At 42.4% G+C, this 18292-nt stretch overlaps 1 protein-coding gene across 4 annotated transcripts in view; it reads right to left on the bottom strand.

The window, feature by feature from the left end:
* Positions 1-8991: 8991 nt before the first annotated feature.
* The window catches only part of LOC119905960 (vitamin D3 receptor A), a 116458-nt gene continuing 107157 nt past the window's right edge, over positions 8992-18292 (bottom strand). For all 4 annotated transcript variants that reach the window (XM_038723394.1, XM_038723393.1, XM_038723396.1 and 1 more), the window contains one exon: positions 8992-17068. In XM_038723394.1, coding sequence (XP_038579322.1) covers positions 16815-17068 — 254 coding nt within the window. In that variant the 3' untranslated portion in view covers positions 8992-16814. The remainder of the gene's footprint in view (positions 17069-18292) is intronic.

Raw genomic sequence — 18292 nt, 5'->3', positions numbered from 1 at the left:
AGTAAATCAGCCGTCCTCCTGATCAATCATGAGTCCATTAGAGTATATAAACATTTCAGTGGCTAAAAGTTGAATTAAGTTTCCTCTGCAGAGTTACCTCTGTCTGTCCTTTTAACTACAGTTTTTGTTTTGCTGCTTACATCTCCCAAGATATTTACTGTGAAAATACTGTTTCGTTTGGTGACTGACAAGAGCCTAATTTAATTCTAACCATTGAAGTAAATCATTAAAGGGAATATTTATACATCAATACAACACAATAAAGAAACCACTTGGAAAGCTTCACCCAGGTAGAAGGTAATGTTGCAACCATGTGTAACGCTCCCTAAAAGTTCTGCAAAGGTGACGAACGTCCCGAACCTTTACAGAACCTTAGAGATATTCCTGAAACAACCTCTTATGTTCCCCTTCGGTTCTATTCAGCAGGCGCTCAGATATGTTTGGTAGAATGAAGCTCCACGAACGACACACTGAAGTTTGTCCTACCTGGAGTTTGCAGAGGAGATCATGGCTGGTGAGCAGTTCCGGAAATGTGTCTTTCCATGCCCACGCTACATCATGGCTGGGGACACTCACGAGCTGTGTGTGTCTTGTCTGGGGATGCCGCATGCCCAGGCAGCTCTCGAGGGGGCTGCTTGCGGTCGGATGTGCTCTCCCTGTGGCTCGGGTCCTGTAGTCACTGAGGCGGCGCGGCGGCTTCGGTCATGGGGCTCGTAGCGCGATATCTCCGAGGGCATCGGGACTAGTGAGGCTTTTTCCCTCATCTGCCGGCCCCGACTCACCTCTTCCCCGTTCGGGAGCCCGCTTCTCGCCTTCTCCCGCTTGAGGTATGAGCCCGGAAAGGCTGCGGCTGTCCGATTCTGAGGAATTGGATATGCTCAGCATCGTGGAGGAGGAAGACTTCCGGGAGCCGGGCCGATGTCATCAGTTGGGCCCCCAGCTATGACGAACTCTTGGAGGTGGTGATGCGGGCGGTGGCCAAGCTCTATAGCGATTGGCCGCAAGCTGTGCAGGACACACATGCCGGTAGTAAGCTGGATGAGCTTTTCCTGCAGCACCGCGCGCTGCCTCCACGCCGGTCTCTGCCGTTCTTCCCGGATTTGCACAATGAGTTGTGCAAATCCTGGAGCAAGCCCTTCTCAGCACGCCTGACTACTCCCCCGCTCCTGGATTACAGCAACGTTGCGGGGGTTAAAGGATGCGGCTATGGGACGATGCCCCGGGTTGAGGATGCTTTGGCCAGCTATCTCTCACCAGGCCTTGCGTCGTCCCTTAAAGACGCATTACATCTGCTCTGGTGAGCAAGGCTTACATGGCGGCGGGCCAGGCTGATGCAAGCCTGCACACGATGGTGGTTCTGCAGGCGTACCAGGCCGACCTGCTGAGGGACTTGGACCAAGGAGGGGGCCCCTCTGATCTGTCACTCCGGGTCACCAAGGAGACGGCCCACGCCATTGGCTGCTCCATGTCAGCGCTGGTGGCCACGAAGCGGCACCTGTGTCTCAACCTTTCGGGCATCCAGGAGAGGGAGAAGACCTTCCTGCTCGATGCACCGGTCGCGACCTCTGGCCTGTTCGGCGAGGCGGTGGACAACAGGTGAACCAACAGGTTCCAGCATGCCAGGACGCAAGGAGAGGCATTCCGGCAGTATCTCCCTCGCTGGGGTCGAGGTCCTGAGACTTCTAGCGGGGGGACTTCTAGCCGGTACTTCGTAGTTCCCAAGAAGGACGGAGGGTTGCGTCCGATTTTGGATCTGCGGCGCCTGAACCGGTCAATGAGGAGATTCAGGTTCAAGATGCTCACCATCCCCGCCATCGTGTGTCACATCCAATCCGAGGATTGGTTTTTCACGATAGATCTACAAGACGCATATTTCCATATCTCCATCTGTCCCTCTCACAGGAAGTTCCTGAGGTTTGCCTTTGGGGGCGCGGCGTACCAGTATCGGGTTCTTCCGTTCGGCCTAGCACTCTCCCCTCGCACGTTCACCAAGTGTATGGATGCAGCTCTGGCCCGCTGAGGCTCCAGGGCATCCGCGTGCTGAAATACATCGACGACTGGCTCATTCTGGCCCAGTCTTGGGAGTTGGCTGTTCGGCATCGAGATGTCGTCCTTGGCCACCTTCAGCGTTTGGGGCTGCGGCTCAACGCGACCAAGAGCATGCTGACACCCGCCCAATGGACTACGTTCCTAGGGGTGGTATGGGACTCAATGTCGATGCGGGGCCCACTATCACCTGCACGCGTCGAGTCCATTTTGTCCATGGTAACCGGGGTGAAGCTAGGCTGCACCATCACAGTGAAACACTTTCAGAGGGTGTTGGGTCTCATGGCAGCTGCATCCAATGTAATACCTTCTGCCTGCTACATATGAGAGCCCTGCAGTGGTGGTCGAAGACCAAGGGGTTCTCCCCGAGGGGGAACCCGTTCCGTCTGATACGGGTTACGAGCAGGTGCCTTCGTTCCCTGTCTGTATGGAAGAAACCTTGGTTCTTATCCCAGGGTCCCACATTGGGGGCGCCATGTCTCCGGACAATTATTTAGACAGACACCTCCCTCATGGGGTGGGGCGCGGTCATTGACGGCCGCTTTTCGAGAGGATCCTGGCAGGAGCATCATTTCTCGTGGCACATAAATTGCCTGTAAATGTTGCCGGTGTTCCGCGCTCTGCGGAGCTTTCTGCCTGACCTCCGAGGTCGCCACGTCCTCGTCAGGACCGACAATACGGCAGTGGTGGCTTATCTGAATCACCAGGGGGGTCTGCGCTCGCGCCCATTTTGCAGACTGGCACATCAGATCCTCCTGTGGTCCCAGCAGAGACTGTTGTCTCTTATGGCCCAGAACCAGGGAGTGGATTTGCTGTCGAGACAGGGGCTGAGGCCCGGGGAATGGAGACTCCACTCCGAGGTGGTGGAGTTATTGTGCGAAAGGTTCGGCCCAATAGACGTGGGCCTGTTTGCGTCTCAAGAGACTACACACTGTCCACTGTGGTTCTCCCTCTCGCCCCCAGCCCCACTGGGGCTGGATGCCATGGCCACTCCGCACACGTTCATCATGCCAGTCGCTCTGCTCCTGGGGGTTCTGGAGGGGATCCGTCAGGACAGTGTCAGCCTACTGTTAGTAGCCCCGTTTTGGCCGGCCCGAGTGTGGTTCTCGGACATAATCTCGCTCCTGAGGAGGGACCTGCTGTCTACCTTACCTGCCCGGTAATTGCGGTACTGGAGTTCCTCCAGCACCATTTCTCTGCTGGCCTTTCCCCATCCGCGCTCAAGGTGTACGTGGCTGCCATTATGACGTTCCACGCTCCTCTGAGGGAGGGGCCTTTGGGGAGGCTTCCGCTGGTCGTGCGCTTCCTCCATGGAGCCCGGAGGATGAGACCCGTGACTCGCTCCAGGATTCCCACCTGGGACCTGGCAGTGGTTCTTGAAGCGTTGGCGGAGGCCCCCTTCGAACCCCTGGAGCAGGCTCAGGCCAAGCACCTGACCTGACTTAAGATGGCCTTTCTCCTAGCTATCACCTCTCTGAGGAGGGTGGGGGATCTCCAGGCACTCTCGGTGTCTCCTCAATGCCTGGACTTTGCCCCGGGGAAGGTCAAGGCTGTCCTGCACCCCTGTCCGGGCTACATCCCTAAGGTGCTGTCCAGTTTGACAGGGTCTACTGTGCTGCAGGCGTTTCATCCTCCACCTCATGTGACGGCGGAGGACGGGAGACTTCACTGATCTGCCCTGTCAGTGCATTGAGTATTTACACTCACTTCACACAGGTCCTCCCGATGGAGGAAAGCAGACCAGTTGCTGGTGTGTTTTGGGTCCCCCAAGGCTGGGCTCCCTGCTTCTAAACACACTATCAGCAACTGGATAGTTCAGGCTATTTCCCTGGCCTATCAGGTGCGCGGTTTGCCTTCACCTATGCCTGTGATGGCCAACTCTACTAGAGGCACGGCGGCCTCTAGGGCCCTACTCTCAGGGGCTTCTCTTTGGGATTTGTGTGAGGCAGCTGGCTGTGCCACTCCGCACACATTCATCCGGTTTTACAGTCTGGACCTTCCTTCTGCGCCCGGCACCCGAGCGCTCTCCTTTTAGTCGTGCCTATGGTTTACTGCACGCTGGGGCAGGCGGAGGCTTTCGGCGTGGAATAGTGGGTATCTCGTTCCCATAGTGTCGTCACCAACGCAGTTCAAGTTCCCTCGAAGGGGAAGGGGAACGAGACACTGCGTTGGTCCGCCACGCTTTGCCCCGCCTGAAGCGCCTTGCTTCATAGCAAAAGCTGGTTTGTCCTGTGTGCCGGTGTGCTTTATACGCCTCCAGTTACGCCATCCCGACTGCCGTTCGAGCAACGCCAATAGGATTGGAGTAGTTTGATTCATAATTCAGCCCTGCCACGCCTAGCAATAAATAAATAAGGTAATTTATATAATTAATATAACAATAAATAAATAAGGTAATTATTACAAAGGTGAATAAGTAAAGAAGCTAATTAAAATAGATATATACATTTGTCTCCTTGTATAATTTAACCTACATTTATTTATTTACTTTATTTTTTTGTGCATTTAATCGGATGCTTATTTATTTATTGAGCATTTATTTATTTATGTATTTATTTCTGAATTTGTCAGGATCAGTCCTCCATACACAGCAACGTGAAACTTACAGAAAGAAACTCCAGCAGCTACTGTCACTGATGGTTGGACTCGTCAGTGCTCTTATAAACAGGCTACATGTGCAGAAAAACTATAGTTGAAAAGCCGGGATTTACTTGCTTTATGTTTTTTATTTCAGCCGGTGGTGTTAGGAAACGTTAGGCCTAGGCTATATGCTTTGTAAAAACCATACTCCTTGCTGCTGTTATGAATATGATATTAGTTAAAAAGTCGGAGAGGCTGCTTTGTTTGGGGGTGAAGGGGGGTAGTAGTGAAAGCAGTGTTATATAATTAGCCCATAATTAGCCCATAATTAGCCTATAATTTGGATAATTATCAACGCTGACCTCCACACTTTTCTCATTTTTTTACTAGGCCTATTTAAAATAATATTTGATTGAGGAGCTAAAATGTAAAAATATAAATGTGTGTGAATGCGATGTACCATAAAAGCGCTTTGAGTTGAGTCTAGACTAGAAAGGCGCTATACAAATACAAAGTATTTACATTCTATGGTAATGGTCCCCCTAAACATTTCCAGAATGTCCTGAATGTTCCCTGAAGGTCTTTAAAGCCCCCCTCCAGTGTATTTTGACATTTCTATGATATATCACATTTTTCTGAGTCATTTCCTTACAATGTTGATTACCCATATAGTTTGCCAAAGATTTTTTGACAAATAGCTTTATTTTGTGCTCAAAGTTTCAAAAATTGCTTAGTTGCTAAAACGGGGTGGTGACGTATGACTATAGAAATTCCATAAGTCATACGTCATTCTCCAAGCTTGCGCAGGTGCACTGTCACATAAAAAAACCTGTCACGCTGTAATGCCTCGTTAAGTCAGAGCATCAAACCGATAAACATCATTGTGAGCTAGCTAACTCCACATCAACCGTCTGGGAACGTTCTTGGATCATTAGATGGCGACATTCTTGATACCAGAACGTTCTGGGAACGTAAAATTTCTAGCGAGGCAAGGACCAGTAGAGGTGGGGAAAATCTGAAAAAAAAATTAGTTGGTGGGGGGTGGGAAGATGATTTATGCATACATGATTATTCAGACATTGTCAGAACCGATCTGCATCATACCAATTCAGCTGCTATAATCGTGACAAAACAAAATAAAAAGCTGCCAACGTCAAATTATTATTAATTATTAGTAATATTAACCAGAGCATCCTCCGCATTCATTACTAATCTGCTGTATTTTATGTTACCATATAGTAATAATAGCGCCCATTATGTAGTCTGCAAATGTCATTCCAACAGTCCTGTGATGAGATACATTTTGCCTAATGCATGTTGTGAAAATTAGTATACCAAGATTTCCCTTTTTATTTTATGCAATTTTAGAGCCAAGCAGTGGTGAAGAAGACCATGCCAGTAGATTCTTAACCAAAGTGCTTTGCCCACTGCCTGGTTTAAGCCTTCATTGTGCACACACACACACACACACACACACACACACACACACTATTAAACACTCTCTTAAAAGAAACAAAAAAATCTGGACCTCACTAATTTCTAAACTCTGGTTACGGCCCTGTTCCTGAGGGGAGCTCTGTGTGTGAAGCATGAATGTATTTTACAATATAATGTAAAATACATAATATATTTACATTGTTACATTTATTAGATGGCAGACTATGTGAGTATGAGCCTGATTAAGTGTGAGAAACAGGAGGCATAAATATAAATGTAATATTGAAGGCTCAACTCCTTCACCATTTGTCTGTTGCAACAGCTGTGGATGTCGGACACTTGGCTGGAGAAACAAAAACCTTATTCACTAACACACTCCTCCTCCGTGGGGAAAAGATTCACAGCACTGGATAAGGGTGAGGTGAAAATAAGACAAGTAAGAAATACTGAAGTTGACTCCCCTCTAGGGTTGGACAATTCTACATTCATCATCCTGGGGTCACACATTCTCCAAATGTGCATTAATCCACTGGTGAATATAGTCCCTAACAAATTCACTATCTACTCCTGTCTGAGTGACGTTACAGTACAGAAAAGTATAGTGGCCAGCTGTTTAAGGAAATTAGAGAGCATTTTTTAAACATGAAACTAAACATTTGTTTTTAACAATTTATGTCTTTATGAGGAACTAATGTGATTGGGGCAACAGACAGGGTAGGAAAGTCACAACACATTGTTGGTTTTGGTCTTTCCATGGACTTTGTTGACAATAAGAAAATATAGAAAAAATTGTGTGTGGGTTTCTAAAGCAAGCACAACTTCAACTTCAGCATTTCAGTTTCTCAAGTGTCTTTGAAAACAGCTCTGACAATGAAGTTACAGTATGTTGTAACTCAGTAAATCATGACTTGATGATCTCTGGTAAACTGCAAATCCAGATTACTCCCCTGACATATTTTTAGAGACTGCTGCATTTATTCATGCAGGAATGTGACTGTAGAAACACTTATATATGGCTTTTCTGTCTCATCCATAACTGTGCAGTGTCACATCGAGGAAATTCTCCTAATGATGTTTGGATGACTCTCATCACAGGCCAAGCGCTCTGTCATCCTCTTGCCGACCAGACCTGGGTCATGTAGAGGGTTGCAACCCTCAAGCAGTTGATTCATCCTGCACGAAGGGGTGGGGTTTGTCATAAAATGGGCAAATTAAGAGAGAGGTCTAAAACGAATGATCTTAAGTGGATTAATGTTGTTATGTCACATTTAAATTGCTGCAACATAAACTGCTTTGACAACATTGTTTAAATGAAACAGTCATGCCAATAAAGCACACTGAACTGAACTGATTATTACACTTTCAGACATCTAAGCTCAGCTCTTGTTGAATTATTCAATACTAAGCCCCATTTATTTTGTACTTTACATCATGTCAAACAGACTGTTCACTTATCTTTCCTTTCATCATGGCACAGCTGCTGCATTAGAGGGCAGGACGACAAACCATCAGGAGGAAAGTGAATGTAACAACAAGGTATGTCACTTTGTCTGTTGTTGAAAGTGAGTTGTCCTACTGGATCTACAAAAAGGTGAAATTCATTGTTGATGAGAACTAAATTGTTCAATTATACAGCAGAAAGTAGCGGAATTTTTGCATAAGAATAATCAAATTATAGTTTTAGTTGTTTAATGTATACAAAAATTAAACTGAATTTGGCAGTGCCATTGTATCATATTACCCCCACAAAAAAGGTCAGGGGAAACTTTAAAGGAGCAATGTGTAAGAATTTAGACTACTCTCCAGCAGCGTAACTACAGTATATTCAGGGAATGCAGTTGCATAGAGGCCTGCAGTAGTTGCAATGCCTGAATTTAAGTGAAGTAATCTCACAATGTAAACTGATACTCTATACAAACAACTGATTTTATTTGGAGTCGCAGTAGGTATTTATAGTAGTCAGTGAGTTAAGCCTCTTACTATATGGTGTCTCACACTTGATGTTACTCATATATATATATTCATTCATAGTCATTCATACATACATATATATATATATATATATATAAATAATATAATTCTGGGTAATATTAATTGACTTGCGCACAGGTATTTGTGCACCTAGGAACACTACCGAACCAGCGGTATCGATGACCCGGGCCAACGATCCCACTGAGGTTAAATAGCTGAGTTTCCCTGCCAGTCAGTCAGAACTGAAGAAGTCCTTTGGATGAGGGACGAAACGTCTTCCAGTATCTTCAACCAAGTCCAGTTGCCCTTGATTTTAACCTTCGTTGGATACACCTATTTAGCTCACCTTTTTTGTCATTACTGACCAAAGCATTTCTCCAGTTTTGTGTTGAGTATTTGACAGCTAAAACATTTTTTTCTACATTTTAAACATAATTGTAATCATTGTTCTCATTAAATATTACTAACTTGTCTGTAAAAAACAAAATGTTATTTGTTTATGCTTGAATCCAATAATGTTTAAAGCAGACATACATGCAAAATAAAGGATCATCTAAAAATTGTCTTACTTATCTTGTATATACATGCATGGTCACACACATATATTCTACAAGTCTAGCTGCTGTTCATGACTACAATAGTGTCTTATCACCATCTACTGACCAAAGATGTGTATGTGCACCATTATAATCAACTATGATGATTAAAACAAATGGAAACCCTCAGGGCCTGTGGTGAATACCGCCAACTAAAGGGAACACAACATATATGCCTCATATTTTCTTCAATACATTTTCTGTAACTGATGTGCAGGGAGCATGCTTTCAGCCTTTTTCTCCATGCCCTTTTTAAAAAACCCCATTTTAAACGTTTGGCTTTAACATTTTTTCACATTTTTTCGGCAAACTGACCCTTTAACAGAAACACAACAAACAAAAGATAAACATGAGAATGTGGAATATTTTGCATCATTATGTACAGCGGTTTTATTTGTGATTTCCCCAAAACATTATCAGTATTTTACTACATACAATGCATGTAATCAAAGTACAATGGATCAACTTCAAAGACAAGAAGAGCAAAAAGAAAAGAGCAACATAAAAAAACAGGTGGTGATTTTGACCACAAAGAGAGACATTGGTTAAGATACTATATGTATAACACTATTTCTTCTATACATAGGGCTACTGATGGTGCCATCAATAGCGATGCCATGGCAACTGTATGTTGAAAAAGTTTCTGCTAGTTCTGGTGAGTTTCACTGCATGGTGGTGTGCATGTGTGAAGGTAAAAGTACTTATTTTGGGACTCTGCTGAGATCAACTACAATTTTAAACTTGTTTTTTTCTTTTGTTCTCCTAATGATGAGAATAGTTCATCCTATGGGAGGTCACAGTCTGCTAGACATTCTTAAAAATAAACTTAAATTAAGTCAAATGAAACAGTTAAAAAGGTGCATTAGACTCTGTTGCATCAGCACAACCAGTAAGAATTTAACTTGAAAAGACATTTTTTAACCAGGTAGGCATCATAATAACCAACTGTCACTGAAAACTATAACTATAAATATAATGTCATGAAACACTATAATAGAAGTACAGATTGAAACAAAAGAACCAGCAGAAAAACACTGACTTAGCACATCCTTGTCAGAACATGCACCTCCCATGAGCTTGTTTACTCATAAATCCGATACAACAATTGCAGAAACTAACAAATGTGTCAATATGAAGAAAAGAAAAAACAGTTACTGAAACTAAATGAAACTATCTTAACATCAGCAATACAGGCAGACAGGCAGTCCTGTATTCTGGTTTAAAACCCCTGATATTGTCCCAAAATAAGGCTGTGGGTTCTAGGCACACCAAGGTACAACTGAGCTGAGCAATATGTGCATTTTTTTTCAAAGACATGAAACTTTCTGCATGTTCTGAATTAATTAATGTTCAATTTATTTCTAACCATCTGGCTAGCCCAGGTCTTACTACAAAGATTAGAGTTTTTAAAAAAGAAGAAAAATATAGATGATGACAACATAATTTTTTAGATATCACACAGCATTTAGACACAAAAACACAAGTGCATTATTGGCAAAAACTGCTGGTGAGGGAGAAATAAGTGCACACATGTGTGTGTTTTGTGAGTGTGTCTATCTGAGTGTGTGTACTGTGTTCGGTGTCAGTATGAGTGTATATTTGCCTGTGAGCACAGTTGTTTAAGTGCTTGTGTGAGCAAGCGCATATTTAAAGAGGTAGCAGAGAAATGCAATCAGAGCAACAGGTGACAATCTGTCTCGAATGACAACCATCTGTTCGTTATGACAGTAGAAAAGCCAACTTTCTATCTACTGCTCTCCTACGGTTCAAACACGGGTGACAATATTTCAGTATGAGCCACAGGCCTTAACTGAGACCACTTCAAACTGATATCTACTCATAAATCTGTTGATTTAATTTTTTTTGCGAACATTTAATTAACAAATATGCTTCCTAATATTTATTTCATTTTTTTGCTATTAGCTAGTACACAAATTGGGTGTTTTTCCAAGTGAAAGTCAAAATCTATGTCAATGTCTGTCAATTTCTGCCCAAAGCTTTGCATCAACAGCAGCTGGTGGATATAAATGAAACTTAAGAAGTATTAACTTCCACATGCTGTGAGCTGAAACACAGGTCATTGGTTGATAGCATATACTCTGAAGGTCTGGTTTTCTGAAACGAGTGAAAGCAGCAAATAAACAAAGGATTTAAAACCAGAGGTAGTGGGAGTTAGAAGAAGGCAGAGTGGAAAAGTAGAGTACATAAAATACACACTATTTGGATCTAGAATATCTAAATGGGATCCCAATGTTACAAACCCTAATCAATTTGAGGAAAGCTACTGCTAGAGACAAACACAGACAAAACCTTCAATAACAAAGCCAAGCTGACAGAGGGACACCACTGGTAATGGGTATTAAGTCCAGGGCCACAGCCACTACTTTTTACATTTTAGATGTTAGGACAGAGCGCTTATCAAAGTCTAACTACCACTTCCCTTTTCTAAGTAGGTATAAATCTATTCCAAGACCTTCATCCTTGGTCTTAACAGTTGTGTTTAAGCTGAAAGCACTTACACAAACCTAATCAAGAGGTTTTTAACTGTGCGACACCAATCCAGCACTTTTAAGTCGGTGGAGTCCCATCAGACAATCACAACAATCACAATACCTGTTTAGTAGCATCATCGCATTTTATAGACATGGCTAAACTCAAGTAGGACCGACTGCCTTCTGTTTCGCAGAGTCAGGCTGTATTCCAATTTGTTGATCATATCTGAAATTTGTGGCTCATCTCTATTCTAGGATTCTCTATATTAGACTGCCTGAAAAACTCAAGCTAGCAGAGCTAGCAGAGCTGAAGAGTCCCTTCTGTTTTTTTGTCATCATTTATGGAAATATGCTTATTTGTTTTCCTGCAAGTTAGCCAACAAGAACAATACCACTCTCATGTCTCTCTAGCCTAGCATAAAAACTGGAATCAGAGGAAAACAGTTACCTTAGCTCTGCCCAAGGTTAAAAAATGCTTACAAGTGCTTCTAAAGCTTACTAATGAGCACATTATATCTTGTTATATAATTCATGCATATTTGTTAATGTGTTAATTAGTGATCTTGAGGGACAGAGTCAGGCTAGCTGTTTCAACTGCTTCCACTTTTAAGGCTAAGCTAAGCATCTCCTGGCTGTAGCTTCATTCATTTCACCGACTGACATGAGATTATAAGGGTATCAACTTCTCATCTAACTCTGTAAGAAAATATTGTTCCCAAAATGTTGAACTAGTTCTTTAAGCCTTTGACATTTTTCTCTCTGGTTTAATCACATCTAATTCATTGTCTCTTTATAAACTAGGTTGATAAACTTACACTTCTCAGTTACAAAATAACCCAAAACACCAATCAAGTAAGCTATCGTGGCCTTTTTTCTGTTGTATATAATTGTCTTGCATGCTAAAACTAACTCAGCTAGCAGCATTAACGTTTGTCTTTGTTCTGAAGATACAAGTTATATATATGTATATATATATATATATATATATATATATATATATATATATATGTGTGCGGAACGTAGAGGTAGTATGTTTGGTTAAACGCAGCGCCAAAGCTTAGCGGCAAGCCATGTGTTTGTAGAGACAGACAGACAACAAAGACATAAAATACAGAATGAGGCAGAGATGAGGATCAAGTGAGTAAAGCAGAGAAACATTTAGAAACATTGGGATCCACTCATATACTGACTGGTCAACTGGCAAGAGGATTCTACTGGACAATCTTCTGCTTTATACAACTGGCAACTAGTTTACTGTATGTTTGACTTAAAAACACTGGTTGCTGAGGACAGAGTTGTGTTGTGTCTCTGTGAGTGTATGTCTGCGGTATGAGTTCATGTTTGGTTCCCTTAAAGGCCATCGTGAATAGTTATCCTGTAAAATATTGAGGTATCTGTTAAATATTTCCAGCTGAGTGAGGTTTCTGTATGTAAGGCTTCTGAGGTGGAGCTGCTGACCTGGGATGAGGGGAGGAGGGTTAAGAGGGGAGAGTCTGCGACCTTGATTGGGTTCATTTGAGCACTAATGGTCTCTCACATCAGCTACAAGGCTCAGTTAACCATTAGTGTAAATATTGTAAGCCAGATCTGTCTTACAGGCATATAACATTCTCCATACAAGCCAAAATGTAGCCATTATCCACAGAAAATCAACGTAATGTCCAACAGCAGCATAACAAAATTAAATAACTGATGTTTCACTCTCAGAACCCTTGAAATGGACCAGACTCTCACCCCATCACCCTGTCCTGCATTGAAACAGACGATGATGTTGAATGTAAAAAGTCCACTCTTGTATATTTCAACACCTATTCTTAAAGAACAACAATGATTTGTAAAAAAAAATAATCTGAATTTCAAGAGCTGCGACACGAGAGTAGTGAGAAAGGTGATGTCACACTTTGGGTTTAGGAGGCAACATCTCGTCAGTCACTGCACACTCTGCCTGTACAGCATGTCATTACATCTGCGATTCTCATTTTAAAAATACTTTATCTCCTAGTATCTTCTATACAGATTCTACACAGTCTTCTGGGGGTCCAATCTAAAGGTTCACTGGGTCAAACAGGACAAAGGAGTAATTTCTGCATTGTCTTTTACACAGTAAAGTGACACGGCTGATTCCACAGCAGCTGTTCCCCTAAATCTCAAAATCCCGTCAGTCCTTGATGCACCACAGTTTTCTGAAACCAGTGCCTGACTGGCTGCTGAGTTAAAGCTATGAAGAGTAATCCTGCTGTAATAGGCTATTGCAGAAGAAGAGGTGGTTAGATGTCGGGGTGATGAATGAAGAGGCACGCGCATGCTGTTGCTGCAATAGCTTGCCATTGGCTAAATCCTGTGTCAGTTGAGGCAGTATTAGTTCATGATGACTTGATTGTGTTTGACATCCTGCTTCTGGAAAAGCAGATGTAGCTTCCTTTTTACAGAGCCTGGGACTGCCTTTCCATTGACAATGAAAAGATTTTGCTCCACTGTGTTCTTTCTCCTCTGGTTTCCATTAGAAAACGGAAGGGGAATGTGCCAGTGTCAATTCCCTGTCCAAACAAGAAGTGAAGCCACATCAATGGGTTATTCCCTATTCACTCACTTGAAATCAAGGGACCAAGGGAAGGGGAACTGGTTCATTTGCACTTGGAAAAGGCTCCAGGAGTCCACCATGCTCATCTATGCTTCATTAAATGATGACTCAGAGCAGCAAGCCAAGCACTAGCTAGACAGCAAACTCAAATTAAAATTGACAATCTTATAAAGAACAAAAGAATCTGATTTTCACCAAAATAAAAATATTATGGATATACTATATAATTGTCAAAAGCTTATTGATAGACTTTAGAAAGAGAAGGAAAGATTAAAGACATACATCCATAAGCTTCGAATGGACAGAGAGGACACTTCCTGGTAAGAACATCCTCAGTTTTTGGGTGCATTTCATAGACTGCCGGAGAGTTAAGGATGTTCATACTGAGGTTTTGGGTGTAGATCGTGCGTGAGACTGAGTTGGAATGCTCAACACAACCACCACTGGGAATTTTGAGTCACAAGAAGTCTTTGTTTATTATTATGATTCTGATTATTGTTATAACACATCAGATTTCTGAGTCCCATCGTTGTCCAAGTAAGAGCATCATCCAAAATGGATGGGTGGTCTGTGAAACCTGCTCCTTTCTGTGGAAACACCTAAAATCAGTATTTGGTTTTTATGGAATTGGTCAAATTTGCTGAATTTTGGCTGCCAAAAGTAAAAAAATATCAAAAAATTATACTGTTCAAACCCAAATCTGTCAGTCTACTTTAGTGCACCCTGAAGCAACCCTACTTGACCAAGGTGCCAACTCTGTCCATTCTAGTAGAATACAATATAAGAGTCCATCTCCTAATTGCATATAGTGCTGTATATCCAGAGCATCTTGCCATCAACAATTTAATTATCTTAGTATTTTGCCTACATTATTCACTAACTATGTACAGACTTAGCAAGTGGTATTTACAAAGTTTGTCCACAAGGGGGTGTTCCAGGCCTGCGTGAGGGATGAGCACTATGTCGACAGAAACATGATATGATATGTAGTGATGTTGAAAACATCCTAAACCTCGCTTATGTGGCTGGTGTTGAAATTATATAAATGTGACAAAAGGGTATGAAGGCTTGATATTATATTTAATATAAAAAGTTATTTTATAATACTAAGGGCATCTGAAGGATTTCATTCCAAAAACACTATAATCTGTACATTGTTTAACCACTGTACATTGCTACCATCTGCAGATTATTCATGTTGCCCTAAAAAAAATTACCTAAACTCAAGGCTGAAAGGAATCATTCAACACAGATGACTCAGATTGATGGGTATGTCAACTTTTACCGCTAATGGATTGTATAATTATGCAAGCCATTTCATAAGAGGAGTTTTTAATTAAACACATAAGCTTAGTAATGAAAATTTCGTAGTATTTAATATTTCAAAAAGTTCCACTTTTAGCTTACTTATGCTGTTATTTAGTATGATTAGAAATCACAGTGATGCCTAGAGTTTCAAAAACAATCTCTGTCTTATGATTGTAAGCTCACGCCACACACACCATAAACATCAAGTACACAATATCATCAGACAAACTTTTCCCTGAGGCAATAGCCGGCAGTTGGTTTCTGTCCAACTATCTAGCTCTAACTGTCTAAGCAGCAATTTAAAAAGCCGGACAAATATTTTTGGATAATCCCTATCTACAAAACATGACATTGTGTTTGCGTATGCCAGTCTACAAACTTCACAGGTCCAAAAACGACAAAATCCAACAGAGAAGTGTGTCCCTGCACTAAACCCTCAGTCAGAGCCTGTACACACACCCCCTTGTGGCCCATTAATATTCTCATATACTGTACACACATCACAAAAATAAAAGGACTCCTCACACGCTTTTCAGTGCTTTCTTATGTGCGTATGCATGTGTCTGTGTGTACATTTGTCTTTTGAACAACGACACACACACACAAACACACACACACCTGAGGAGGAACATCAAATCCTCTACATTATAACACTCTTTGCTTCCATGGAAGCAACCATGTTTCACTCTCTTAAATATATATATTTATATAAATCAGCTTATACGTATCATTTATATTTATATAGCATTATACATACATTCTTGTTTTGTAAAATTCCTTTTTATCCTGTGAACAGGAAATTCCAACCATATCTCCCACCATCTATCCAACACGGCTACCTCCTCCAAATCTCACCTTTCTCCCCACCATTCCCATGCTGTAATATTCCCACTTAAACTTTCTTCGTTTCAGCTGGCCATCTGAGGCCGTCTGAATCACAGACACAGAAACAACACAGATACATAGGGCTTAAAAGGAAATCACACCTGCTAGATTTCCATCTTAATCCGGGTATTTTAAACCAGTAAACTAACTATTTCCATTACATTGTTTTAAGGTTGCCCGTGGCTGGCCATGTTGACGCTTAATATATTTGGATGTCTTTGCTGCCAATAGACTGTAAATCAACAACATAACTTTTATAGCTATCCAACACTTGTGTAGTAACACTGCTACTAATTTATCTGTACCTCACAAGTGCCATCATGGTTAATAGATGTAAATGTGTTTATCTATTCCGGTCTTTCATACCGATGATGCAATCATGGAGCAATGTTATGAGGATGATGGTAACAGGGATGTGACAGTCACATCCATCAAGCTGTCACCACTGTGAAAAAATTGGCAGAAATCTAGCAGTGATGTTTGGGGAAAGGTGGTGATGAGAAAAGGTGATTTTTCGATTTTGTGGATGTTGAGAGGAGGAGGATGTCTGTCTGTTCCAGATGTGTATGACTCAGGATATCTGCATGATATCATGAAATTTAATGTGGTACTGTGTTTGCAAACCCAGAGGTAAGAATATATTCCGGTTATCGAAATGCTGCTAAATTCCACAGCATATTCAGGGTAAATCCAGAGGTCCAGGTATGTGAGTCTTGCTGCCTGAGGTCCGAAGGAAGATGAGGATGTGAAGATGATAAAGAGGTGAAGGTTACTGTCTACCCATCTGATAGCCATCTTTCTCCCACACGTCCAGGTATATCAGGGCTGGGGTTTTCTTAGGGAAAAGCCAGGTAAGGGTCGCTGATGATTAACCCTGTGTGTGATGAGTGTGTACGTGCGAGTGTGCCTCCTCCTCTGCTATGACACCTCGCTGCCAAACACTTCAAGCACCAGCGGGGTGAGCTGCATGCTGTGTTCGGGCTGGAAAGAGAGCGAGCGGTACTGCTTGGAGTGCTCCTCGTTCAGGCTGCGCAGGTCGGCCAGCTTCTGGATCATCTTGGCGTAGAGGAGGCGTCCGCCTGCGTGGTTGACCCGGATGTAGGCCTGCAGTGTCTCTGACAGACGGTCCTGGAGCTGCTCAATGCGGCCGTGGTCTTGGACACCGGGACGATCTGCCATCGGAGAAGGTGCAGAGTAAGGAGCATGTGTATGCCCATGCCCATTATGAGGTAACAGAGGAGGTAGGCAAGTGGACAGGCAAGCAGATTCAGTTATGGGCACAGAGAGAAAGTAGAGGAGAGTGAGAGGGAGTGATTGGACAGAGAGAGAGAGAGAGAGAGAGAGAGAGAGAGAGAGAGAGAGAGAGAGAGAAAAAAGAACGTCAGTCAGAGCAGTTTGTGGTTTTGTCTTCCGAACTGTTGCCAAAAAAAGTTGCATGTTTACTGATCACACAACATGCACTTTATTATAATACTGACTGGCTACACTAAACATTATATGTACACTTCCAGCACAAAATATAAAAACATCAACATCAAACTACTTAATTTCTACTTTCTTAATTTAAGAAAATGTTTAGAAAATTATCATATGATAGGGCAGTCCTCAACTAAAGATTTACATAGTCGAATCAGAATTGTCAAGTCTTGCTGCAAGCTGCAGAGCAACAGTCTCAATTTATTAGGCACTGAAACTTACACTGTACATTTCCAGCTAAACTGAGGCTACTCTTGACCCTTTTCTCTCTGCTCTGCTCACCTGCCTTTCACCGGTCTTGTGCCGAGATGTGCATGCTCGCATAGAATTCGGCCAAATATAAACTACTATATTATGTTCTTTGTGTGGTTCATCAATGGTGATAAATGATTCAAACGTCCCGTGAAGTTCACACTGACATAGCTGGTGCTCTGTCTTTCTTCCTATTCTACCACACACATGCTACACCACACATGTGCACTGACGCCCCCTTCCTTAAGGGTTAGAGTTAAGAATTTTGGATTTATTCACACACAAAAAAATCATTAAAAAGCTTCTTTCTTTTCACACTTTTATTTACAGCATTATATGTTAATATTTGTATCATAATAGGCTATATTTTTAGTTATTGGGAGAAAATGGGTAGTTCTATCTAAAATCAGACATTGAGCACCCCGATACAGCCTAAATGGTATGATCCTCGTTTCACAATGCAGCTGCGAAAATTCGAATGTGAGATTGGCAGTAGAATCAAGTTCCTTCTATTGAAGCATCGAATCTTCACCTATTTGGGGTCACCATTATAATATATTAAGATTTATATTTGCCTATATTTGTTTACATTTTGGTGAATCACTTTGGAAATTCATGCAACATTGGCTACAACCAATTACATCTGGTAGCAAATGATTGCTGTAGAG

The sequence above is a fragment of the Micropterus salmoides genome, unplaced genomic scaffold, assembly GCF_014851395.1.
Source record: "Micropterus salmoides isolate LMB-PRFRI ecotype aquatic unplaced genomic scaffold, ASM1485139v1 Ms_hic_scaffold_16, whole genome shotgun sequence".
NCBI lineage: Eukaryota > Metazoa > Chordata > Actinopteri > Centrarchiformes > Centrarchidae > Micropterus > Micropterus salmoides.
This window is presented reverse-complemented; position numbering and strand designations above follow the sequence as displayed.